This window comes from Pelecanus crispus, chromosome 3 (genome assembly GCF_030463565.1).
Source record: "Pelecanus crispus isolate bPelCri1 chromosome 3, bPelCri1.pri, whole genome shotgun sequence".
Taxonomy (NCBI): Eukaryota; Metazoa; Chordata; class Aves; order Pelecaniformes; family Pelecanidae; genus Pelecanus; species Pelecanus crispus.
The window spans coordinates 20,062,847-20,089,001 of NC_134645.1; the positions used below are offsets into that span (position 1 = coordinate 20,062,847).

At 40.6% G+C, this 26,155-nt stretch overlaps 1 protein-coding gene across 1 annotated transcript; it reads right to left on the minus strand.

Moving 5' to 3' along the window:
• Positions 1 to 7,913: 7,913 nt before the first annotated feature.
• On the minus strand, positions 7,914 to 15,195 carry GNG4 (G protein subunit gamma 4). The gene is made up of 2 exons (XM_009488883.2): positions 15,097 to 15,195; positions 7,914 to 8,042 (listed from the first exon to the last, which is right to left on the minus strand). Exons 1-2 carry the CDS (start codon positions 15,190 to 15,192, stop codon positions 7,914 to 7,916), a joined length of 225 nt encoding a protein of 74 aa, XP_009487158.1. The 5' UTR covers positions 15,193 to 15,195.
• Between the last annotated feature and the right edge of the window lie 10,960 nt (positions 15,196 to 26,155).

A 26,155-nucleotide genomic window follows, 5' to 3' on the forward strand; every position in this document is an offset into this window, starting at 1 on the left:
ACAGAAAGGTGGAGTTTCAAGTTTCATGTCCTCTTACAAAGTGGTCACTTGAGCATCCTGGTGGATAACCAAGTCACCATCCCTTATTCTAGAGAGGGGTAAATTAGAATATCCTTGTCATCTTCTGGAAAGAAGGTGGTGTTCAGTTGGATTTTTTTTTAAAATCAGACCCAGCCTAACCTGCACAAGAGTTGGTAACTACCATACAAAATTGGCTTGCAGGACATCACAGTTATCCAGACATACCAATACAGCAAGAATAAATTTCACAGTCTCAGTTGACTCCTTGTCATGTTCATGACAATCAAAAATAGAAATAGGCTCAAAACTGCCTATATGGTAGCAGCTAAATCTCGACAGGCACATCTCAGAGAGCGGACAGGGGAATGTCTCGCAGAGATGTGGAACGACACCAAATATCCAGTCATCAGGCAACAGCCAGCTGGTGGGGTTAGCTTCTTCATGTGCAGCTAATACACAGCTGTTTTTAACAAGTGGCACAGTGACTTCAGGATGCGGGTACAGAAGAGAATGAGGTTTATAGGAAGTCCTGCTGAGACCTACGACAGCAAATACGCTTTTTAATCACATGCCTGGTAGAGAGTTAAGCTGTTGTGGGGATTACAAAGCAGCTTGGACACATATTATTTACCATTTCATTATAATCAATCATTGGATAGATAATATTCAGGCTATGCTTCATTAAAAAAAAAATTACGTGACTTGGCGCTATTTTCCCCTCATGGCACTTACCCTGCTTTAGGATGGATGTGCTGTGCTGGAGAAGGCACCAGATATCTCCTTCATTTGTTGCAGAAGATGCAAGGTGAATGAGGTGGGACCACAAAATAGTGTTACAAGGCTCAGGGTCATTGCTGCTCGGGAGAACTGGGTTCTGTCATTGCCTCTGTGCGATACCGGGAAAATCATGAAACTAAACATTTCACATTGCTTTTTTCCCTCAGTTTCCGGGCGTTTGACTTGCAAAAGCCACTCCAGTTTGTAGAGTTGAGGATTCGTAGCTGAAGCTTGAGCAAACGGGAACATTGTTTGAGATGCTGAAAGAGCTGAGTACTCTGAAGAGGCAGGTACTGACAATCTCACCCGTTCTGCTCAGGCTCTGCCTCAGCTTCCCACTGTAAGATGGGAATAGTTCCACCCTCGCATGCCTCCAGGAAACTGTGGAGATACTTTGTGAAGCAATCCATGATGAGCACCACAGAGGAGCTCATCAGGGAATAGTTCTACATTGAAAGCAGAAATTTGTGAGTAAATCAGGCCTGGGGCTACACAATGAATAAAGACACCAAAATAGTACCGAGTAACTGCTCATTAACTGAGCACTGCCTATACTGTGCCTTGTGGGAATTCCTGCAATGGCAATCTGGAATAGTAGTGCATACAAATGAGAGAGGCAAATAGAAGATGCATAAGCAAATTTAACTCTGACATCTCTTAAATGAGTGCTTAACTTGGCTTCTTTAATGATCTTTTAATGTATTTTTTGCGTTTATTCAGATTCTGTTCAAATATTCTCAGATGTGTTCACATCCTTGTTGCAAGTATTTGTTTAGCTGGCATGGGCAGAATTGTAAAGAGATATAATCACTTTTACGGCCTTCTAATTTCTCATGAACAGGTATTTTATAGTTGTTCCCTATGGTTATTTTCCAGAGTCTGAAGCAAACTCCCAGAACAAAACACACATGTGCTGAGAAAGAAGAAAAGGCCTCAGAGAGGCTATTATTTGTGACATTCCTTATATTCTCATAGTTTCTGTTAGGTATTTTTCTCATGACAATCTTAGCATCTGAAGTTTTTGCACTTGATCTTTTAAGGATATGACTAACATATTCATCTATCAGCTCTACAGATATTGGAAATCTGTGTGTTGTGTTCTGATGAGTAGGATAAAAGCTGGTGTGATCTCCGGGGGGAAACCCCTCAGACAAGAAGCAGTACAAGAATCATGGTAGCGAACAGTCTTTGCAACAAGAAAGTTAAGGATAATTTTACAGCCAGAAGTCATGTGAGCCACACTTGCCAGAGGGAGGCTGTTACACTGTAAAGATCTTTAAAGTCACTGCTACTTGAAAGGATTTTAGAAAGTCACAATGGTTCTTTTCTACAGAGTTTGGGTCATTCCTGCCTTTCACTGAAAAAAAATTATGCATCTCTTTAGAGCATGCTGTACAAAGACTACAGGGCTCAAGCAGCACGCAGCCTAAATTTCAAAGGCACAACAGGATATGGTACAGTGAGAGGCTACGCAACAAACAGATTTTGTGGAATGGGTGGTCTTTTGAAACGCGTCCTTACACCGTGCCTAGTGCGTTTTCCATAAAATGCTATTCTGAGTGTAAGCAGTGGCCTCAGCTCTGTTCTGGCTGTATATTTATGCTGTGGCATACAAGGAAGTATTTGGCCTAGACTCCAATAATTGGAAAAAAGACCCACCCTGAAATAAGAAACCCAGCAGCCAGGAGCAAAGTTTGAACGTGAAGGAATAGCGCAGCAGTCGGTCACATGAAAGCTGTCGCGTGGTTCTGCGAAGGCGGCAGCAAACAGGAGAGATTATTAGCGGCTCACCGCGCTGGGGGCCCTCTCGGCCCTCCAGCCGGGCCTCGCTGCCCTCTGCAGTCACATCACCTGCGCAAGGGAGCAAAAGGCAAAAGCGTGAGCAGTGGCACAACTGGTGGTGCAGTGGCACAACTGGTGGCGCAGTGGTAACGAGGAACAGGCATCCCAGTTACACGTGAAACTGGAAAATGAAATTCAAGAAGGGAGTGCACAGCCACGCCAACTGATACGGCCAAAGATTTCCACAACTTTTGAAGTGCTTCTAGCTAGACCCCTGACCTATTTAACCAAATCACGTATTCGACTTTCGTCTTTTCCTAAACTGAGAAGTCTGGAGCTGAAGCATGAGGTTGAATCACACCCCAGCAGAACCACAGTGACAGGCGATACCTTATGCAGCGCAGACCGTGAAAACAGAAGTGCTTGCTCTCTTGTTTCTGAGAGCATGTGTATTAATTTAAAATTCCCCCTTTGAGGTAATTTCTAGTTGATGTCGGTATATTTTTGTTTCAATCGGCTCTTTATCACTTTATCAGTAGGTGGCAGTAATAGATGATCCTGTGCAATTTCTACTTGTAATAGGAATTTGGGAAAGAAAAGACCCTATTTTAGGGTAAAGCGGCTCGTTTTGTTTGTTCACAAGTGTGAGTGGTGTAAATGTACTTGACAAACTCAGACATACATCTTCCTGTAACAGACAGAAAAGTTGTTCCCATACCAGTTCTGGTATTTATGGCTGTACTTAATTTAATAGTGCTATAAAGCTGAATTCAATTAGATGCAAATGTACAATATTTATTCCAAATATCATTCTCCCTAAAGATTAAATATGCAGGTGCTTGTAACATTTTATATAACACTCATTCTGGTAATTGTGCCCACTATTTTTCACACATTTCAGTACTATTTAAGTCAGTCTAATGGCTTTAAATAGTATTAGTTTTCAGTACAAAAAACCTCTTATTTCTCAGGACCACTCCTCCCCCAAGTTTTCTTTAGTCTCCTTGAAGAAACAAATCCAGATTCTGATGCAGACCCAAAGAAGAGCCATAACTATGGCATTTTCTAGGGCAATTAAGTATACAGATTTTTACCCCTATACAATGAAGACATAGGAAAAACTATATAATCAGCTAGCTCCTCCCAAAGTACATCTTTTGTTACTCCTTTGATATCAGAAATCCAACTGGATAAATTACTTGTTATATTAAAGTTCCAGGCTTTTATAAGCACCTTTACAGACCATTGTTCTTAAAGTGTTCTGTCCTTCTGCCGGAGCTGATCCTATTGTAAGTCACTGAAAAAATGCTTTCTTACAATGTCCTTCCAAATCAGTTGGCAAGACCTCCTGTATTTACTTTTGTGTCACTGACAGCAAAGTTTGTATTTTTTTTTAATCTATGGTGTGATCTAGAATAGCTTAATTTTCCATTTTTTCCCCTCCTTTGACCATAATTTTGTAGAGGCTAGCTTAAAAATCTTGCTTATTAGAACCAGCCAAGCACACTGCTACTAATTTTAATACATGGCGTAGGAAGCAAAGAAGGGGCATTTGGTACGTAACAGAGAGGAGGGAAATACTTTTCAGCACTGAATTGATAACATTTTAAACTGAAAGTAAACCAATGAGATTAATCTGAGGAATGCAAAACAGCCAGCCCCACAAGTGCTACTGATAAAATACAATTCACCATTACTCCACCATTGGGAAGTCTCATTTCATCAGAGCAGCAAGCACTAGGTTATGAAGCAGGAATTGCTAGTAACGTGTCAAAAACTTGAATCCAACTTCTGTTCTGAAGTTCTCATTCTGTGAGATGACAGCACCAACTCACACTGCTAGCAGAGAGCATGCATTGTTTTCTGGGCCTGAAATAAAAAGTGACAAGCTTAATGGCATACAAAATAAAACTGAGAGAGAGAAGAGTACAACGCTAGGAGGGTAACAGCCCTGGTCTTGTTCTCGCTGAAGTTAGTGGGAATCAAATCAGGCAGCCCGATGAAAACAAAAACTCCTTGCTTCAGCCTACAGGACACTTTACTGTGAGACAAAGCTGCATTTTGGAGGGCTTTTTTTTTTTTTTTTAAATCATGCTATACTTCATGACATAATACGTATTTATTTTTAGAAAAATGTCCAAGCATTTTCAGATCTTTTTGTGTAGAGTTTGAGGCAAGATGTTTGAGCATGAAACTCAACTATCAATAGCAGATTATCTAAACCACCTCAAAGGTCAAAGCAGAAAAAAAAAAATACAATAATGACAAAGACATTTTATGGTTTGGAGGGATTAGAGGAAAAGACATTCTTTTAAATGTTGATTTGTAGATCAAGCTGGCATAAAAAAACCCAGATGATGCCATTCTCTTCAAAGAGTATTTTGATGGTGGTCTTAAATAAAGTCACCGCTGATCTTCCAGGTGTGCCCCCCTGCCTTTCCCCCCCCCCCCCCCCCTTCAAATTAGTAATTTGCCAGTAGTATATATTTGTTCAAGGAACTGGTAAATAAGGCCCAGTGGTATTAGAGAAAGCTGTTCCATTTTTCACTAAGGAGTTATGCTTGTACAGTTTAACCTCTTCAGATACATTATAGACATCTGCTAAAATAAATATGCAATTGATGGTACTCCATGTGTTTTCTTTTTTAAAACTAGAAGCATGAAGCCATCTTAACAGATACAATTTTTTTTTTCACCTGATTAAGTTATGAACTAATGAAAGAAACCACAAATATGGGAGCCAGCTATTAAAAAGTAAGAGGTCCAACACCAGGTCCAACTTCAGGAAAAATTTTGGAGAAAAACCTTAAGTCCAAAACAATGACATCCACCTCTTCTGAAAAGTAGTACTGGATTCCTGTAAATGCAGCTCTTGTAACTAGCAATGCTCAAAACTACTGTGAAATGTTTCAATCTCAGGACCTCAGATGCTATAAGGCTAATTGGACACAGAAAGCAAGCTGTCTGCAATACTGTAATAAGCTGTGGCAATTTTGTTATTTTAGATGGGAATGTTAATGATGAGCCACAAATGCAAGTTGTTACAAAGCCTTTGAGAAGAAAGCTGTATGCCCTATATTCCCCTCCCTTGCTGTTCCAGTTAAAAACCATACATGCAGAAGGACAAATGAAAATGTTGCCATGGTGACCAGAGCAGTTACCAAATCATGTATAGTGTTGGAAGGATTCCCTAAAGAACCTTATTAAGCATTTTGTTGCTCTTTTTTAACAAATATTTTCAGAAAGCCATTTTTATTTCACTGTCAATAAAATAGCTACTCAGTTAGCTAAAGCCTATTTCTCTACTCCCCCAAATAACGCTGAACACACAATGCATTAAGAAATATTCTTGTGAAAAAGTTAGGAATGGGAATCTCAGGCTGAAAACTTTGAAATAGGAACCAAGGACGAACCTAGCCAAGACAAGACCTGGTCAAGACATTGGAATGTTTTCCTGAATAGGTACTGTGAAGCAGCTCTGTGCCTACCAAACTACGGAGCTCTTCAGCTGCCAAATTAAAAACCGAACCTATAGAGGAAAGACATCCCAAAAGCCTACTGGCTAGAAGGAATATCGTTTTTTTACAATATTACAGGACGTAAATTAACACGGAGGTTCCATGTGAGGCGGATGTGGTGAACGAGCTGGCCTGCAGCAGAACCACAGCCCAAAGCTACCTGCCTCGTGTGACTAGGCCGGCAGCTGAATGCAGTTGGGTGAAGCGCGTTATCCAAGTCGATTGGCAAAGAAAACAAAACTTGTACAACGCAGACATCTTGTATTTCCACTGCACAAAACAGTACAACAAACACTGATAGAAACTGCTAATAAGCTGGCACAGGCACGCACACTTTGGGCTAAATGCAAACGGCTTCATTCACCAAACCGCCCTTTTTTAGCATCTAAATTCTTTATTTAAGTACATCCCAAGGCCCTCAGTTCCTCAGCTAGTCTTTGCCTTGCAGCTATTTAAGATGCTCATGGAATAGGAGTTTGTGTAGAGGAAGCATGCTCCTTTACGGGTGGCTGCTCAGAGACTACTGCAGTTCTCCAACAAAACTGCCTCCCGCCTTACACGTGGGGCCGACTTCACAGGCATTTCCAAGGAGTGACACTGCCAGTATATTGACGCACGGTACATAGAAAGTACTGCAGTGGGGGAACTCTCCTAATGTATCAGACCAGAGAGGAGCTTTCACTTTCTTTTGAAGGAGAAGAATTAAAAAAAGTCAATAATGTAACAGTTGTTTCCATCAGATGCCTTGATTGAGCTTAATTTTACTTAAGGAAGATGACAGATCAGTCATATTCCATACCTTGTTCTTGACCTCTCACTGCATTCTGAATAAAGTCAAAACAAAAAACCTCCCAGAACCTCCACAAATTACTTGCTGATAACTTATCTCTTGACTAATCTGTGGCTTCAAAATACACAAACTTAGTGGCTGTCGATGGCACAGTGGTCTCGCTGCACATTCTAGAACAACATCCATTTACCATTACTCTCCATCCCCATGAAGTCTTGCTCTCATGGGCAAAGGCACGTAGAGAGCTGCTTAGAAAATATAATCCACCCTCCCTGTACTGATCAGGGCAGATTTACACCCTCCACTAAGGCCCTCAGCAACAGCCGATACATTACAGTTCAGTTTACTTTCTAAAATAAATTAAATCATTATCATTCAAATAAGATACAGGGAGACACGTTTTTCTACAGTTTTATTGATGCAGTCCTGGTGTGTAACTATTAATCTTCATTTTGCTTGTAGTTACAATGTTGCTTTACTGAGATTGTTTTTGTAGTCAAGTTTATTACAGTCTTCACAAAACATTTATAAACACCACTTACTGTACAAGACTGATCATTCCAAACATCGTAGATCACTGGCATTTTTTTCCTAAATAGTGCTACTTGAGGAAAGGTCACACTACTCTTTTTAGATATAAATTTGGAAAGGCAAATGAATTAAATTCACCTTCCAAAGAAAATAAGAATGTTAAAAATAGCTTCAGAATCGGTATGACTCATTTAGGTCTCAGAAAAATCTATCACTGGCAAAGATATCTACAATTTGAGACTGTACTCAATACTTTCATTAAGACCAAAAGAATCACTACGAAGAACTGAAATTAAACTTGTACATTGGTCTGAGAGATAAGGACTACCTTGAATTTTTTAGGATTTTAGTTTTTACCAGAAAATGCACTACCTTCTAAAAATACTGTCATTATAGGCTAAGTCTTGATATCTGAAGAAAAAAAATGCTAGAATGAAAAGCATGCAACACTGATACCAAACTGTAGCAGAAGACATTTTCAATTGAAAACTGACTCAAAGGATAGTACAAAAGAGTTTCTTCTCCCTGAAGGGATTTTCAGATGCAGGCACTGGAATAATAAGGGGATCTTCTCCAATATGAGCATCACAATATGCCAATAGATCTGCTGCAGCCTTGGATACCTAATAGAAGAGAAGAGAGAACTACTGTAACACTTAATTCTGAACCAATCAGCATTGCATAAATATTCTCCATATAAGATATGATAATGGCGGCTATCATAAAATAGGAGTAGATTGGTTTATCCTTTAAATTACTAGAGACCACAACTCTGAACTTGCTCTTACTAGGCCTGCTAATCCTGATCTACATTTTATTTAACATATTGACATGAGATGGTATCAATTTATATGATTCATGTTCAGCTGTTCCTCTCCATCAGAAGGAAGGTCAGGAGCATATACTCATTAAAACACGTATATGGTAATGGCCCATAAGCACCAGGGATTCTCCTTGAAGCTCTGTTTCTGTAGAGGCTGCCTGCTTCAGCTCTGACTCCCAGTCATTAGAGCAGCAAGGCTGCAAGGTCTTCCACAAACACCCTCTCTACCCTTTGCTCCTCTGCATGCAAAACAAACAAACAAACAAACAGTTCTTTAGGCACATGACTGTGGGATTAAAAATAAATAATAAATCAGGAGCAAAACTTGATCATCACGTACCATAGCTCTCATTTAAGCTAAATATTCCTCTTTTCAATGAAGTCAGACTAATATCTTCTGCTTAGTAAATTATAAGTAATACTTTATTCATAGCATTAAACTTGAGCATTACCTTAGTATTTTTTATCTTAATATTTTTATACTTCTCAAATGAACAATTCTAAAAGTCTCCAAATTCTGAACGTTGGTTTACGCTTACTGAAAAGTCCTACAGAAACGTAACAGTGTGCTGGCATACAAGATATTTTGCATAAAGTGAAAAATGAAATATTAAACCATTTCAACTGTAGCTGAAAACAGCTTTGTGCCATAAGAATATTGGTGATATTAGGCTACTGTGAGTCATTTATTTTTTCAAGAATTTAGAATGTAGATACAAAATATTCTTGTTCTGCTCAGTTAGCAAGATATTTACAACTCTCTGTATCTTTGCTCTGTTTAATTACTGTGTTTCCAATATTGTGAAAGTGTTGAGAAAATGAGATAGAAGTCTTTACAAAAAAGCCTTTTCTCTGAGCACCATGACAGCTTCTCCTGAGTCAAACACTGAGGTCAGCGTGTTTGAACAACTATAGAGAAGAGGAAAAACGAATCAGATTTTGGGTATTTTTTTAGCAGGTGTGTCATCACTGTTAGCTTTATCTTCCCCAGACCCTGCTTGCTTTGGCATGAGTTCAGCCTGTTGTAGGCTTCAGATTAGACCTATGAAGCCAGTGGGTGTTGGATCAGGATTCGCGTGAAATTTAAATTAACTTCTGGAAGAAAGTAACTGATATTTTTATTTTTAAACATCCACTAAAAAATGCCTTTGTAGAATGCTTAAACCCATAAAGTACGTATAGTTGTCATCCCCGTATAGACTATCCTCCTAGCAGAGGAAGCAAGGGTGTTTAGGTTACTTAAAATGAGTCTGCCTTTGAATTGGCCTGTGAGACAAAAGGGTGGGCAGAGACGCTACATGTGAACAACAGACTGCTGGGCCAACGCAAAGCAGAAGACTGAGCACTAAACTGAGCAAATCAGCAGAGATATTCAGAAGGACCAGGGCTTCTCAAAAGAGAATCAGGAAGCAGGTCAAACGAAAATGTTTGGAAAATGACGGACTTCAAAGTAAAAAGAAAGGATTGTCATTATTTTCAGACATACTTTTCAACTAGCTACTTGCTAAGCAATGACAAAAGAATGAGGCTTAGGGCGAGGGCACTGTCTAGAATAGAGAGGTAGAACTGTAATGAACAAACAGAAAACTCAGAAATCCTATCATATTCCCAATTTTCATCGAAATTTACTTGTGGATTTTTAAAAAGCAGATTCCCCAAAGAAAGGCACAATGTAGACGGACTATGAAATTCCTATCAAGCCCAAGAAAGATCAAAGACAGCAAACATACTTTTCTTTGCTAATGACCTATGCTATACCTCAGCAAAGTATAAACTAGCATAGAACACATCCACTGAAGAGGAGGTTAGCATGCTTCCAGTAATGTTAGGAGGAACGTACCACCACAGCATTTTGGAGAAGTATTTTCAAGTAATGACAATCACTAGTACATTCGTAATTATTTAACATACGCATTTTCACTTTTCTATTGTCCTTCAAGCTCAGCTGCGTGCCTCAAATTAAGGCAGTTCTATGCTCTCATTAATTTATTAGCTGGTCCTGAACACTTGCATTCAAACAGAGCAAGTCAAACTCAGAGCCACAGGTGCCCACAAAAAGCTCAATGAAATTTTCAGTGCTATGTCATAACAGACATTACTGCCATAAAACCTAATGGAGAGCTAGTCTAATTCTCTGGGTCCCAGACACAGGGTTGATTAAAGGTGCCCAGCACATTTCGTCTTCAATTATTAAGCTACTGAATAAGTTATTTTGGTCATGAAACCAACAATCTTTTTAAGTAGACTGATCCTACAGGAGCAGAGAACCAACACTGGACTTCAACAGACTGACTGCCCTAGAACTATCTTGTTTGTTCCACGTATAAGCGGCATCAGCCTGAGTATATTGCTTTTCGTTCAACGGAAGAGAAGTACAATTTCAATCATCATTCTCAGAAGCGATAAACCCTGTAATATAATTTCCTAACCGTTTCTCTACATATTACTGTGCTTTGACATCAAATAACAATAAAAAGGATTTTCACTAGCAAAAGCACAACATAAAATTTTGTATCTAACTTGTCCTCTAATGTCCTGGTAGGAATGCCAAACATCATGAAGCAGAGCAAGCACTTTATTCAGTGTCAGAGTGTTTAATTCACAAATTAGTTTGCTTTTAGAGAAACCATAATACATAGTACAATTTAGTAGAAAACAAACCTGCAACAAGGAACTGAGGAACATGATCACATTTCAGCACATTGTCACTAACTAAACTTCCCAGCCTGTACTAGGCCATGTATTTTCATCTTTTAAAAGAATAAAAGGTTTGGGGAGGAGAAAGCCTCCCGTTGGGATTAAAACTGAATTACAGCCCTTTCTTCACTTAAACTGGAGTAGCTCAGGCTTGTGCAGAGGCATGATGACCATTTACTAGGGGGAGTTAAGCTAGCTGATCACATTCCAGGAGCAATGAAAACATTGGTTCCTGTGGCCGTGCGCAGTGTTGGCAAAGTCAGAACTGTGGCCAAAAAAAAGGGTAAAATACAACGTTGCCTCCAGCAAGTTTCCTGCTCAGTATTATTATTCGGAACAACAGTGGTGGAAGACCTCTGCATTGAGCATCGCATTAAGGCTACAGCACAAATGTCTGCGTTAGCGCACATCAGCATGCAGAGGTTGCCTAATGACCAACACTGTGGTTTGTTACTATACAAAACAACGCGCTGATCACCCTATTTGTGTCAGGGAGGAAGTTAAATGAAGGCCACTCTATCATAGCTTTTATTCACCTTCAGGTTTTTTTTGCAGCTGAATGATGCTGGACAGTTTCAGAGTAGCTTTTATCAAGAATTAAAATAAATGCATGTAATTTGAATATTCAAATGAAGTTAACACATTTGTCATTTCAGCTCTCGACACAATACAGCTCGGTCTGCAGATTCAAAGTAATTTATACATATTGCAGAAGTGGCTAAAGAAAAAAATCAGACTCCAGTTTGATTGATGAGTTCTAACAGAAAGTTAACATTTCATTTTTTTTAATCTTTCGAAGAGCATAGATAGAGGGGATGGAGTATATATGTATCACGCCGATCTCACATTTTATACAATTATTTTTATTCTGTGTAGTGAAAAATACATCTGGTTGTCCGATTACCAAGATGAAAAAAAAAAAGAACAACAAAACACTCAACCGTGATGCTTTAAAGAATTAGTCTCAGGAGGACTGTGGAATTTTACCATTATATTTCAGAATAACAGAGGTGATAAAAACAGCCAAAGTTAGAACATAATCCTGTTAGCTGCACTAATAATTATAAGCTTCAATGACAGGGCAAAATGCTGCAATTACTATGTCATGTGTCTTGTCATGGATTGTGACTAATTACCATCTTTGCTATGACACCCACTCTGCTTATCCTTTACATCTAAAACAAAGAGATTCACACGTTTATTGGCAATCCCGTTGCTTACCTCCCAACACTATTCAGAACCAGTTAGGTATATTTTCTACGTTCTTAAGAAAAAAGAAAATGGAATAATAACTGATACACCACGGTTCTTAAATGTTGGAGCACTCCTCCTTGCTTTTCTGCTTGCAAAGAGAAGATTAAACAGTGCTTTATTCTGGCAACAACTATGATTAAGCACCAATATCACCTTTGCTTTCTCAACTTTACTGCTAGCATCTTTGGAAGACGCATCATTCCACTAGTCATGAGGCCACTGATTTAATTTGATGTTTCCTAGCTTGAAATCTGCGCCTCCTGCTTTGTACTGACTTCTCCATTATAATTCTAGCTGTTCCTTCCGCGGGAAAGTAAGACAGGTTCAATTTATGATCCTTCTGGGATTCTTACGGTTTACAAAAACCCACCGCAGTAATACTCCTTCCAACTACCGATCAATACACCATAACTTCATCCTCCCCTTTTAAGTTGTCCTGTTTCTTTCACACCTCAACAGCGAGTTGTCTTTGTGGAACCTCAAAACACTGCATTGCTTGCTGCTCTGACTGGTTACAGGACTTGATCTTTGAATCAGTTGAAAAACCCAGAACACAGCAGGGAATGGGCAACTATGAACATACTTCTAACTACAAGATTTTAATTGAGCGGACCTAACTCTTGCTGGTTACAGCAGCTCCTATGCACAGAAAACAAAACGCCTTTGTAGTACAAACACAAGCGGGAACTTCTGATTTCCCTAGTTAATAATGAGGGCACCTTGAAAAAATCCTTTTTAATGTTAACAATGTGGTCTTGTCTATTATGGGAATAACCGCTTGGTTATAGCTACTTGCAAAACAGTGTTTAATTAAATTATTTGGAAAGCACTGATCCTTTGTTAAATGTCTAACTCGTTTAAGCAGATGCAAAACACCAGAAGAAAAGGAAGTAAGTTCATTTCCCTACCTTTACAGTTATGATCGGGGAACTCAAAATCTCCTGTTGAAACCACTGGAAAGTCTCTCGGTAAAATCTGGCTACACTGAAACACACACTTAACTGTTTCCAAGATTAAAAGTCAAAGCAGATCTCGGGGGAATAAAAAGCCAACCAATCCCTTCTCACAAACCTTCATATAATTGTTCAAAGAAAATCTAGAAATTAAGACATCAACCTTTTGCAAATCATTTGGTTTATGTTAGTATAGGAACCTTCAGAATACTGAAACACATCAGATTTTCTTTGGTGCCCTTTTGGTCCCAAGCTATTTTGAAAGGTAAAATAATTGCACCTTCGAGCTATTTGTTTTTTAGGTCTGCCACAGTTGCTAACAACTCTGTTCTTGTTAATTAAACTAACTGTAAAAATAACCTATGTCTTTCTTGCATATGTAATTAAGAACTTTATACATCTAACTAATGAAGCTATCTGCATAACTGAGCTAATGATGTGGTATGTGACAGTTATCACCGATTCTATAAAAGCAAGTTTATACTAAGTATCAACAATTTCAAATTTCAGTAAACTGGGCCGTATTTTTCCAACCCTTTCCTCTGCTGCTTGTGCACACCCGCTCCTTCTTGTCAGTTCTGTTTTTCATGCAGCTGCAATACGACCTGAATCGGGGGACTAACCCCATTGAACACTGAAAAGGCAGACCCTCCCTTACTGACGGAAACAGAAATACCTGTCCCTGTGAACAGGCATCTATTAAGTGACGAATTTGTCAAGACGCTATACAAGATAGAAACTATAGTTTTTCAAATTCAGTGGTCTTACAAGACATTGCTATAAACTGCAATAAAACGGAGCAACTGAAATTTGTATTTTCTTATAAGCAAGATTGACTACTCATGTGAATTGCACTAATATTTCTGAATTATTAATAGTGAGTTTATGATCTAATACTATTTTAAAATTGTAATTATATACTATTGCCCCCATGCTGACTACATGCAGGATTTCAGCACACAGGATGGATGGACAAACAGACTGAGTTAAGAGTACATGAAAAATTTAATGTACAACATTTCTAAACCGTCTTACTGAGTTTGTAGCCTCAGTTACAAACAGTTACAGTTTGTAACAACTCGGATACAGCTGTTTGCAGAAAAAACGATTATTTAAATGCATTCCTTTTTCTAGTCTTTCCATCTCTAAAATCTTCTTACTTGTAGAGGCTGGAATTTTCATCCAAATAATTATTCCCTATTTTCAGAGGCGCGCAGAGAGCGAGCGAGCGCAAGTGCAAAAGATATGAGCATTGCTTTCTTAAAACTTTCTATGACATGATTAGTTTTTCGGTGCTTGATTTATTCACAAAATTTTGGCTTAGTGGAAGGCAGAATGACAGGAAAGAATAATCCCACAGGCTTTTCTGGTTAAAACCTCTGTTTAATAGTGCCTTTAGTTAAAACATTTAATCCACATACATTTAGAGGCATGATAAAACCAAACCTTCACATACAACACGCTATCAAGTGTGAAGAATCATTAACTGAACATTGTAATCATACGTATTTTTTGTGCAATGATGTCTGTGCTAAAACAAAACAAAGCAATTCAGCTTGTCTCATCATTATTCAAAAGAACTGCAATATCTTGAAGACTTATTCCAGTTCTTAAAGGACAGCTTACCCTACCACCGAGAAACCTGAGATGCACTTATTTTCAGCTGCAGGTGACAAAGAAGAGTACCTGTGCATCTTCCAACTGATTTTAAATATTTCACAAAATACCATTTTTGACAGATATAAAAGGCAGACTAGGAGACAGTCTTTGAAAATCACTTCACTAGAGCCAAGCAGTTAGCACCTAACTAATTCACAGTACTGAATACTGTTTTATAGCTCAACACAGAATTTTGCTTTCAGCTGATCGAGTCTTTCTGCAATATTAAAGGGAGGCTGCACCACAAACTAGTGAGTGAATTCAAAGTATCAACAATAAGTCTAAGTTTACCTTCATCCTATCCATGTATGCTTCCATTTTTAACTGTTCCACAGCTTTCCTGGCTTGAGATATATTGGTTGTACTGTTTGACACTAGTTCCTTCATTTTGTTTTTCCTAGAAGAGACAAAGTTGAGACAATTTAAAAGTACAGGTAGCAAATACAGCAATTACTGAGAAGACAGTTACCCGAAATCTAATCAACCCTCAGCCACCACACTGACAGTGCCAGGCTGTAGGTCACAAATACAAACCAGACACCGTTTATTTCTGTTCTCTTGTTCAATAGCACCTTATTGCATTACATATTTGTGTCCTCAACTACCATGATTCAGTCTGAATTCTGCAAACAACATACAAATGCAGAGTACATGGCTATCATTTCAGTGTAGAAATGGTTGTCCTGGTTCAGACTGCCAACACAGAAGAGCTGTCACAGACAGACCTTGCAGCCATTACGCAGTTTGGCTCCATACCCCAGTTACACCGAGTAACATGAAAACAAGTTCAGAAACGTGCACAATGGAAATGAATGCCACACTGCTCTCACCAAGCATCAGAAAAAGAGAAATTTTAAGAGAGAGAATGAGTCAAAATTCTGACTGTAGATCTAAGGAGTTTAGAAATGAAGTAACAGATTAAGAAGAAATAATGCAGTGGTTCCAACTTTTTCCTTACACATCCGCAGTGAAGTCTAAAGATGACTAAAAACTAGTACATATACCATACAGTATAGGAATGCATTATTTTTTTGAGAGATCTGCAGCTCTTGGGAAGGGACATCTAATTAAGGTATGTCAGCGTTTGGTTTTCTTGCATTGCTACTCCCCGAGGGCTTGAGGGTAAGTCAACTTGTTATCGTGCAGCCCTCAGCATTGTTACCAGATTAGTCAAGACAACTACATTCAAACCTTGAATAAACTTACAACATGGTGGTCTGCACGTTAGGAGACCTCATGCTGATACCATTATGCAGCACTGGTCCAGCACAAGTAATAGCTACTATTTTGAAGTCATTGGGAGTTGGGCTAAGCCCACATGGAAAGAAAGGTAAAATAGGATACAGATGACCTAGACAGGTCCTGGACTAGTTATACTGCCTAGTAAGACTGGGTGCTGAGGTTTCAATCAGCCAAAACACTCACCCTCTGGTCCTGTATATATGGTATGCCACAAGTGCCCCCTGAAGGTTAGTCTAGCACCCAGTGTTAGAAACCAATACAAAGTTAGGCAACACAAAGGACACAGGGTGTGAGAAGCAGATGGGACACAGGAGAAAAGACACGAAAGGAGGCATTTTGTATTGCTGCCAAAAGAGTTTTACGCTCAGGTCTTTCAAAATGAATACTTCCGGCTTATTTCTGGACAAGAAGCGAACACCTAGAACTACACAAATTTCCCTTGTTGAACCTCACTAGTTTACCTGATCCAGTCACTGGGGTATGAGATACAAACAGGAAATCAAGTAGGACACAGGAAACGCTCTTGTAAAAAAATGGTATATACAATGTCTTAAGCGTGTTAGAGTCAATAGAAGTACACAATCCAGAGCACAAAAAGAACAGAGGAATAACTTTTTAACTGCTTTGATTTCACAGATGTTTTCGAAACACAGATGTTCAAAGACAAGGCAAAGATAGCTGTTTCTTCTCCTTTCTAAAATCGGTAACCTGTGCTGTAAAATGGGATGGTGCAATACAAATTTGATGGTGAACCATGCTCAACGCTAATTTGAAGAAGCAAAACAATGCTTTTCAGCACTTGTATAAGTCTAGGTAGGCAAAATGCTACCTTAAAATATATTAACTGTGCAAAATAAAACAAGAGCTTTAATATATGCCAAGACAAAGAACAGGTTTTCTGTACACGTGTTTGTTGTTTGAATGGAACACAAGTTTCCCCCTTGTATGCACTCTGACGAACTAATATCATGTCAGAACACAAGTAGCTTTTTTTTTTTTTGTCTTGGTCTTTGTTTACAAGCTTTTAACTCATATTCCTCACAAGGCACGGGATTAAATGCACATGGAGGAACTGGCTTTGCATAAAATGCCATGTACGGTACAAAAACCCACAAGCAACCGACAGCCTCCAAACAATTTTCAGATGTGTTTTGACTTGCAGTGGACAAGCAGAAAGGATATGAGACATTCACAAGAGCAAGAGGTTCTGCATTATAGCTCATATCTGGACTTTTTGTTTGACTCAATCCCCTAGCTTTTAAGTCTTGACCTATCCATAAAGATAAGGATAAACACATTTATCTTTGTGGGGGTATCATTTTGTAAACAAGTACGAATCATTTAAATTTTGCTGTCATCTCCACAGCTAGACTACTAATGACCACAGAGCCAAAAAAGTCAAAGCTAAACGTAGTCACAGAGCCATTTCTACATTTGCCACAGCCCAAGTCCAGAGGCAAATCAGAAATTTAATTTTGAAGAATACATTTAAATTAAACTGAATTAAGCAACTGAAACTCCATGAACAGTCCAGAGAATTCCAGATCTCCCAAGCTTTCCTGGCAATTCATTCACTCAAACTGTAAAAGTTATAAACGTTAGAGCAAGACAATTTGAACCATCACTGGCTGCATTGAAGTTGGCGAGAACACTGTTTCTAGTACTTCCAGCTAGTTTTTAAGTATCTACTGAGTAAGAGATTGAGTTAAGACCATAATGGAATTTTGAAAAGGCTATTAGGCACAAAAATGCTTTAAAAAATCCAAACCATGTTTCCAAAACAACGCCACAAACACACTATGTCCTTACCTACATTCTGAAACAGCAAATGAGGAAAAATGAAAAAAAGAAAATATGTATCTTCTCTAGTAAACTATTTCACGATATCAGAAAACAATCAGAATAAGAGGCTTCATAAAAAGAACTTCAAAAAAGAAAAAAGGTCTGCCACCAGGTGTTTCAGCCACTGGAGAAAATTTCCACTTATCCTGAGTAAGAGGTTTGTTTATACTCTGAAGCACAAACATTTGTTCTGTTCCAAATCCTGCTCCTACCCTGGCCTTTACACGCACTTAAATATTTAACTAGCATATTTCTGGAAGTGCTTAGCATCCATTTAAGTATCTAATCTCTTTTTTTTCATACAGACAGTTCTGGTTCCAGAACTTTGTAAGATGGATTTCTCCCATTTCACATTTCACTTACCAAGCTACATATACCTCTGCCTTCTCTCACCCTCTGCAAATACATTACGTATTTGCGCATCACTTAAGGCCCTATTACGTATGAAGAGACGTCGACAACGAGAATTGTACTCACTTCCAAACCAGGCTGCGATCAACTGATCCTCTTTGCAGACAAAGCTTTGGCTGAGACCTGGTTCTGCTCTCTTTAGGACCTGTGATATTCTTTAATAACCTTAAGCTTAATATTCTTTAACTAAATAACATTGTTACTTAGAAGTAGAGCTCTAGAGAGAAAAGAAATTTTGATAACAGGAGAGTCTATTACACATCCTCTCCCTGAACTACCACTCCCTGGAACGTGACGAAGCTTCCTCCTTCAAACACCCTCTCGTGGGACCTCTCTCGGTGTTTCCTTTGAGGCCGCAGCCTGACAAATGGCTCCAACCCTCTCTCCTAAGACAGCTTCCTTTAGTCAAGTATTCTTGAGGTCTTTAGACCCCCGGGATGGCACAATAAGCTTTGTATTATATCTGGGGGGGGAGGCAGCCTACAGGATCACAGAATCACAGAATGGTTTGGGTTGGAAGGGACCTTCAAAGATCATCTAGTCCAACCCCACTGCAATAAGCAGGGACATCTTCAACTAGACCAGGTTGCTCAGAGCTCTGTCCAACCTGACCTTGAATGTTTCCAGGGATGGGGCATCTACCACCTCTCTGGGCAACCTGTTCCAGTGTTTCACCACCTTCATCGTAAAAAATGTCTTCCTTATATCTAGTCTAAATCTATCCTCTTTTAGTTTAAAACTATTACTCGTCCTATCACAGCAGGTCCTGCTAAAAAGTTTGCCCCCATCTTTCTTATAGGCCCCCTTTAAGTACTGAAAGGCTGCAGTAAGGTCTCCCTGGAGCCTTCTCTTCTCCAGGCTGAACAACCCCAACTCTCTCAGCCTTTCCTCATAAGAGAGGTGTTCCATCCCTTGGTTCATTTTCATAGCCCCGCTCTGGACCGCTCCAACAGGTCCATGTCTTTCCTGTGCTGAGGGCTCCAGAGCTGGACGCAGTACTCCAGGTGGGGTCTCACCAGAGTAGAGGGGCAGAATTGCCTCCCTCAACCTGCTGGACATGCTTCCTTTGATGCTTAAAAGGAATTAACTTCTCCCCATCTTTTAAATTCCCTAAAAAGCCTTGAACCAGAAATTTCTCAGATGGGTTCACTAATGCTCATTCCTGGTTGTTTTTCCAACAGCCACCTATTAAGTTAGATTGATACACACGTACACGGGTCCTGATAATCGCCGTAGTTACAGTAACTATGTTAGTGATCAGACTACGTGCAGCCTACATGTTACTGATGCATGACAGCGGACCTAGATTATATACAAGCTCATTTATCCACTATTATTTTTATGCAGCACACTGAGCTCATTAATCTAGTCCCTGTGACTCTTGCCTTTAAGGGGAACACTGATCGCGTTAACAAAGAATAAAGACAGCAGCTACATGGCCTTTTTCAGCCAAGTAGTTTCTGCTGACTGGCACACCACGCTAGCCAGCCGTTTCCTGAAGCATTGCTTCTGAAAGCTGTGTAACGACAGCCTCCCAGCCAGTTGAATTTTCTGGGGTTTTGGGTGTTTTTAGCTCACATGAACTTAATCTTCTTTCTGGGTGCAGTTAACTCATTTGTGCCAAAGATCTTAATCTCCAGGACTCATAAAAATGCTCGTGAAGAGCAACATTTCTTTATTTGTTTTTAGAATAGATTAGATTGTACCCAACAGCACTTCAAAGGCCAACTTATCTTATGATAACCCAGGAAGTTGCTTAAGTATTTGCAGGTACAGCTTGACCTTGCATAGGGGTAAGGAGCGCAACCTACATTTACCAAACTTTATATAAATACTTGTTAGTAAAATGCAGAAAAAGTCTGAAAATTTGAGTAACATAGAAGCAAAATATAGTTTTCAAGCTCTTCTGTACAGATTTCTACAACCAACATGGACGAAAAGCTGCACTGCAATTTTTCCCCCCTCCACTTCCAAGTACAACCCTAAAACACCGTACCAAAAGCGAGACCTGTAGAATTCAATCTAAAAAGACCTAAACCCAATTGTTGCCTTCTATTTTCTTTCAGCAATCTAAAGTGATGGACCTGAAATTACTAGAAAACATGGGTTTAATGACTCTGAAGAACATCTTCCACACAAGCTCTGTACTTCCTGGACCACAAAACACAATAGAAAATTTAACCCAATCGCACAACTAAGTCCTAGTGACATTAGCGGGAATCATCCCTGAACAATGACCTGTAAATCACATTCTAAATTGTGGAAAGATCCCCACATTTCATTATCCACTTGCAAACACACCAGGAATATAAATCGCAAACTTTACAGCCTCACTGCTGTTTGATGCCAAACTGGCATATCAAAGGAAGATCGGGGGGGGGGGGGTGGGGGTGGGGGGGGAAGGAGTTCCACAGTTGCTATTCAGGTAAGAGAAACTTAAGAAATACCCCTGCACTAAGAGCACTAGCTATCTGAGCTAGCATCATGGTCCACATAGATAATTTCCCCTTCACCTGCAGGGCACAGAGGGGATAGGAACAACTGTCCCTACTCTCGCAGTTCTTGCTCCAAGATTTACCACACCTGATGTAGCTGTATAAACAGAGAAAGAAGCTAAGGAATCCTTTTGCTTTCCCTATTCCACGGCTGCACAAAGAAATAATAGAAAGTTACAATGTTATACTCCATCCACTAAGTAGAAGCTTAGTGGTACGAGCAGAAATGATTAGATTAAAGGCAAGACTATTGTTCACGATAAGGAGAGAATATAATTTTCATTCCATAAATATGGTGCCTTCAAAAATGACTGATCGTGTAACTGCAAAACAGCCAAACTTCAACAGCTCAGTTTTCGTCTAACATAGGTACTATACTCAGTCCAACTGTCAAGTTCCAAAAATTCTTGCCAGCATGCCCAAATCTTCTATCCAAAAATATCATCTCGCTTCTCAACATGTAAAATCTAAAGAAACAATGGCTGAACCAATGTGACATTTCACAAGGACAATCTTTTTATGCAACATATTTATCATCAGCATACAGGTTATGTGCACGTACAGTCCAGCAAACCAGCAGAGATCCAGAAAGTCTGAGAGAGAAAGATGAGACCTACCTACTATTTTACCTCTTCGGCTAACTTTAAAAGATAGTTGTGACCTTTTAAATACACGGGGAAGTTTGATTATACCGCTTAAATGCTGTTTAAAATGTATTTGAACTGAATTGGAACATATAATGAGAGAAAACGCCTCCAAGAAGCTTACCACTTTATTAGCTGCAGGACATAAACGTTTTTCAAGTTGTTATTCCAGGTTTTCTGTCTCGCTGAGCTACCTTAAGCGTTTTACCGTGCAGCAGTTTACAGCACCGCACATTAATAACGACCGCCGGCAGCAGCTGGGCAGTCAGATTTATTCCTCCATCAATGCGAACCGGTCAGCAGGAAAAGCAGCCACTTTCTTGCGCCTTCACAGCCGCCAGCTGAAGGAAGAGCCCCCAGACCACCGCCCGCGGGAAGGGGGACCTGGGGTCAAAGCAGGATTTTCGGAGAAGGACGACCGCCGGCCCGCCCCCCCCCCGAAGACAACAACAACGGCAGAACCCAGAGCCCGAAGCTGACTTCTGCGGGTAACCGGGTGAACTCCACAAGCAGCGTTGCTACTCACAGCCGACGGGACCAACCGGGCTGCCGGGCAGCGCGGCGCAGCCGCGGGTCTCCCGGCTCCCCAGAGTCCTCACAGCGGCGGTTCAACCCCCGCGGGGAAGCGCCGCTACCAGCCCGCCCGCTGGGCTGGCGCCCCGGCCAGGGCCGCCCCCGCCGCCGGTTCAGCTGCCCTCATCCCGCCTCGCCCCACCCGCCACCTTCTCCCGCCTGTCGCGCAGCGGCGGGGCCTCGCCCGGCGCCGCCGGGGCACTCACCGTGCGGGGGCGGCGGCAAGCAAGCAGGCAGCGAGGCGGCTGGCAGCCCGGCGCCGGCACATGGCGCGGACGGGCGGGGCGAGGCGAGGCGAGGCGGCCAAGGGCTGCCGCCGCCTTCGGGGCTGCCGCCGCCTTCGCGCCTCCCGCGGCGCGGCCCCCGCCAGCGGCCCTCCCCGCGCGGCGGGCGCGGCCGTTAACGGCTCGCAGCCGCTAACGGCTCGCAGCCGCCAGCCGGCCGCGGAGCGCTGGGCGGGAAGCGGGCCCCGGCCGTCAGCGGCGCTTGAGGCGCCGTCCCCTCCCGTCCCGCCTTCGCAGCTTTACCGTCTTCCGCCCCGGGCCCGGGCAGCGGCACCTGTCAGCAGCGTGCTGGCGAGCACTCGCCTCCATTTTACTGCTGCAGCCACCTACCTCTCCCATTCCAGCAGACGCTGGGGATCAAGCAGTCATCCAGGTATTTCTAAGACATGGAACGGGCCAAGCCTGTACGACAGAGGGTTTTTGGGCAAGAGCCCTAACTGCCTGTCCCTTCCTCACGCTGAACAAAGGGTGAAGTAAAAAAAAAAAAAAACCCAACAAAAAAAAAGCCCACTGTGAAAAAAGGAACCACTGTGGAAGAGGGACCGCTAAGACTCACCTTGTCAAAACTAGTACGTCAGAATAAAACAATTCAGCATTACAGATCGATTTTTATAGGCTTCTCCATTGCAAATTTGAGAGTCGACCATAAAGGTCAGTGGCAGTTAAACCACCAATTAACATTTTTAACTGAAAAATGAGTCTGCCCCAATAATTAACACATCGGCAGGAGTACCACCACCACAATCTCATTTATTTTGTTCCCCAGTAAGGTGGCTGCTCCCTCTGGAGAGATGTGCATTTGTCACCCTTTTCTCTTAGCCCGCTATCACCACTGTTTATCATTCCATCTTAATAGCAGAAACATGGCCAAGTCTCATTCATTTTCTATATGAAAGAGAACAGGGAAAGGCCCCATTTCTAAAGGTGCTTTGGGAGCAAGGGCAGCCTCGTCAAAGACTGAGTCAGTGGCTTTTAGGGTAGAGGCTTAGGAGAAGGAAATGCAGCAGGAAGAAGGTAAACATTAGTGAATATAAATAGGGAAGTTCATAAGCTTACCTTAACTAGAGTGCCAGAAACTGGTAGGAAACTTAACTGGCCCATGCTGCTACTGTTTCAGTCACATTTAATTGCATCATCATTCTACAAAAGGCTTTGTTTACTAGACAAAGGATTTACATGCTATTAGACAAAGAACACTTGCTAGACAGTTCAGATAATCAGACAGTTGTCACTGATTTACACAACATTTTTACCACTGGATTCTAACAATTTTATTCTTTAAGCTAAAAATATAAGGGGCAAAAATGGCTGTTTTAAAGTGGTTTTTTCATCATATATTATAGAGATGTTTTCTCTTTAATATGCAAACTTGTATGTTCCACCACAACCAGGAGTCTCCTACCAGAGTTAGCCTATAGGTTTTGAATGCAATACCCATTACCAGCTAGCATGAATTTCTATTTCTTGAATCTACATGAACTAGCCCCAATGAGGCTTACATGGGCCTTATTCATTTGTTAGAGAATCTGGATTGTTGTAATTTTTCTGGGAATGCTAGCTCAAAGCTAGGAACAGTGAGCAAACTCGTGTTTTCACTTAACTTTCTGCTGGGTAGCCCAGGAAAGTGTAAGAGTCTAATCAGACTAGTCACATATAGCTCTCAATCCCCTTTCAAAACTGACCTGCCCAAATTGTGAAATACATACAGCCTATTACAGAAATCCAGGTGCAAAATCAGCAGCTTTATGACTCCAGTCCAGAGCAGTAATGGCAAGTAAATCTCTACTATATCTTACTAGCATGAAGGATGTTTGTCAGTAGTTTGTAACTTACTACAGTAGCAAAGAAAACAGTGCTGTCTGTACCTCTAGAACTAATGTTCTGGTGGATATTTTTCAAGGCAAGCAGAGGTTTTTACATAGTATTTTATATTTTTTGTGACAGAGTAGCAGCATAAGTATGACTTCTATTTGCATATGCAAGAAGAAAAAAATAAGCCAACACAGCTTTAAACAAAACAAAGCATGACCAAAACTGAAAGGCAAACAAAAGTTGTTAGCAGCAAACCAGGTGATGTTTTTCCCTACTGCTCTCTAGAGTTCTAGCCACAAAAATGCATAGTAAATCCTGCAATCATAGTAAAAATCAAGAAATCCTGGAGGCAGGGGGAAGTATGAAGGAACTCTTTCAACTGTTTCTCCAAAGATAGGTGTAGTTTAAATGCAAAGAAGATCCTTGAAGTTGATGTTTCAGAGTCAAAGCTGAAAGGTGTTTTTATTTTGTCACAGAAAAATTTTCTTTAGGAAAAATGGTTGTCATGTTTAATTCAGTTCACAGATGCAGTTCTCTACCAGTTTTCTTTTGTTTCTCCTATTCACTGTCATGGGTTTGTCTAAACAGTGGATCTCAAGCCTGAGATCAGTGTTCCCTTTTTCAGTAATGATTTGGAGACTCCCTCTCCTCTCACCCCCACAAATGAGTATCTTGCTATTGCCTCCCCCTTCCCTCTCTCACCATGTATGTCCGCAATCAGAACACAGTCATCTGGGTTTACCACAGAATCCTGCAAGTAGTATTGCATAGATAGGCCTTAGCACATGAACCTCTCCGAAACCCTGGCTTCCAACAGGAAGGACCTTGCATACTCTGTCAGAAACCTCCCAGAGATCCCCATCTCCAATTTCCAACCCAGCACCGTTTTCATCCTTCCCTCAGAGAATCCAGAGAGGAGTTGCTTTTCTGCCTTTCCTTTAGCTCAGTCCGGTTCTCAGGGAGGAGGCAGCTGGGAGGAAGGGAAATGTCTCTGCTTTGAGAGCCATCACTTCATCCGAATTGTAGCCACACATCCTATGGGAAGGAAAGACACATGCACACATGTGCAAAGTCATATGCCTGGGGTTTCCCACTTCCAATCTTATACCCCTCCATTCGGTTTGACAGCCACATAATGTAGTCCATAAACAGAACTTCCCCACTTCATTATTTTTAAAATATGAAAGACATGAACCAACAGAAATTGATCTGGAGCAAGGTGTGCAAAGGATCCCTAAAAGAAGAGAGGTGAAACTGAGCCAGAAACATGTTTCTAATCCATCTCAAACGATTTGGTACAAAGATCTGTTTATTACCCAACAGTGTGACAGTGTATACAAAGACAGTGTGGAATGTGATATTTACAGGAAATTTCAGTACATCATGCACAGATACTATTGCAATGTTATTTTAATAGTTTCAGAATGTTAAGCTGAATAAATATTCCTTGCTTCAAAAAATCATTTTTACTTTTACATAAAAATATAATATTGCACTCTTTACAAGGCCAGCAATTTTGCATGTTGATTTGTAACAAGTAGAATTCTACTTTATAAAAATAAGCCTTTGTGAGCAACACCCCAAACCGGGGAGCACAAAAGCACCCCAAGCCCACAATATGTGTATTTTCTCTCTTAAACAAAGCACATCACTTCAACATGAGCCAGGACGCTTTTCAGTCTGTATTTGGACCTTACATTAACATTTAGACAGTGAAAAACATGACTAAAGCCATCCCATACAACACTGCTACAATATATGCAGTTTAAAATTCAATTCATACAGTATGTAGCCACTTGCTTAATTGAACCACAGATCAGCCTTTGTGTCATGGACTATGAAAATATTTTCCTGAAGTTTTTCTAGTTTGAAAAGTTGCAAGAATTTCCGAAGACTGGAATTTTCAAAAGAAGTGTAAAGATTTCTTGTGTCTATGTCACCTTCATCACAACTTGACAACTTCATATTCAGTGTTTTGAAGGCAGATAAACCTTAAACATGAGAAGATATAGCAGTTTGTACGGCAATAGCAGAACATGTCAATGAT

Excerpts from the sequence above, each read along its gene's own strand:
- GNG4 (XM_009488883.2), bottom strand. The coding sequence starts at position 15,192 with ATGAAGGAACTAGTGTCAAACAGTACAACCAATATATCTCAAGCCAGG. Across the intron at positions 8,043-15,096 it reads CATACATGGATAGGATGAAG|GTATCCAAGGCTGCAGCAGA; the intron begins GTAAACTTAGAC and ends CTCTTCTATTAG.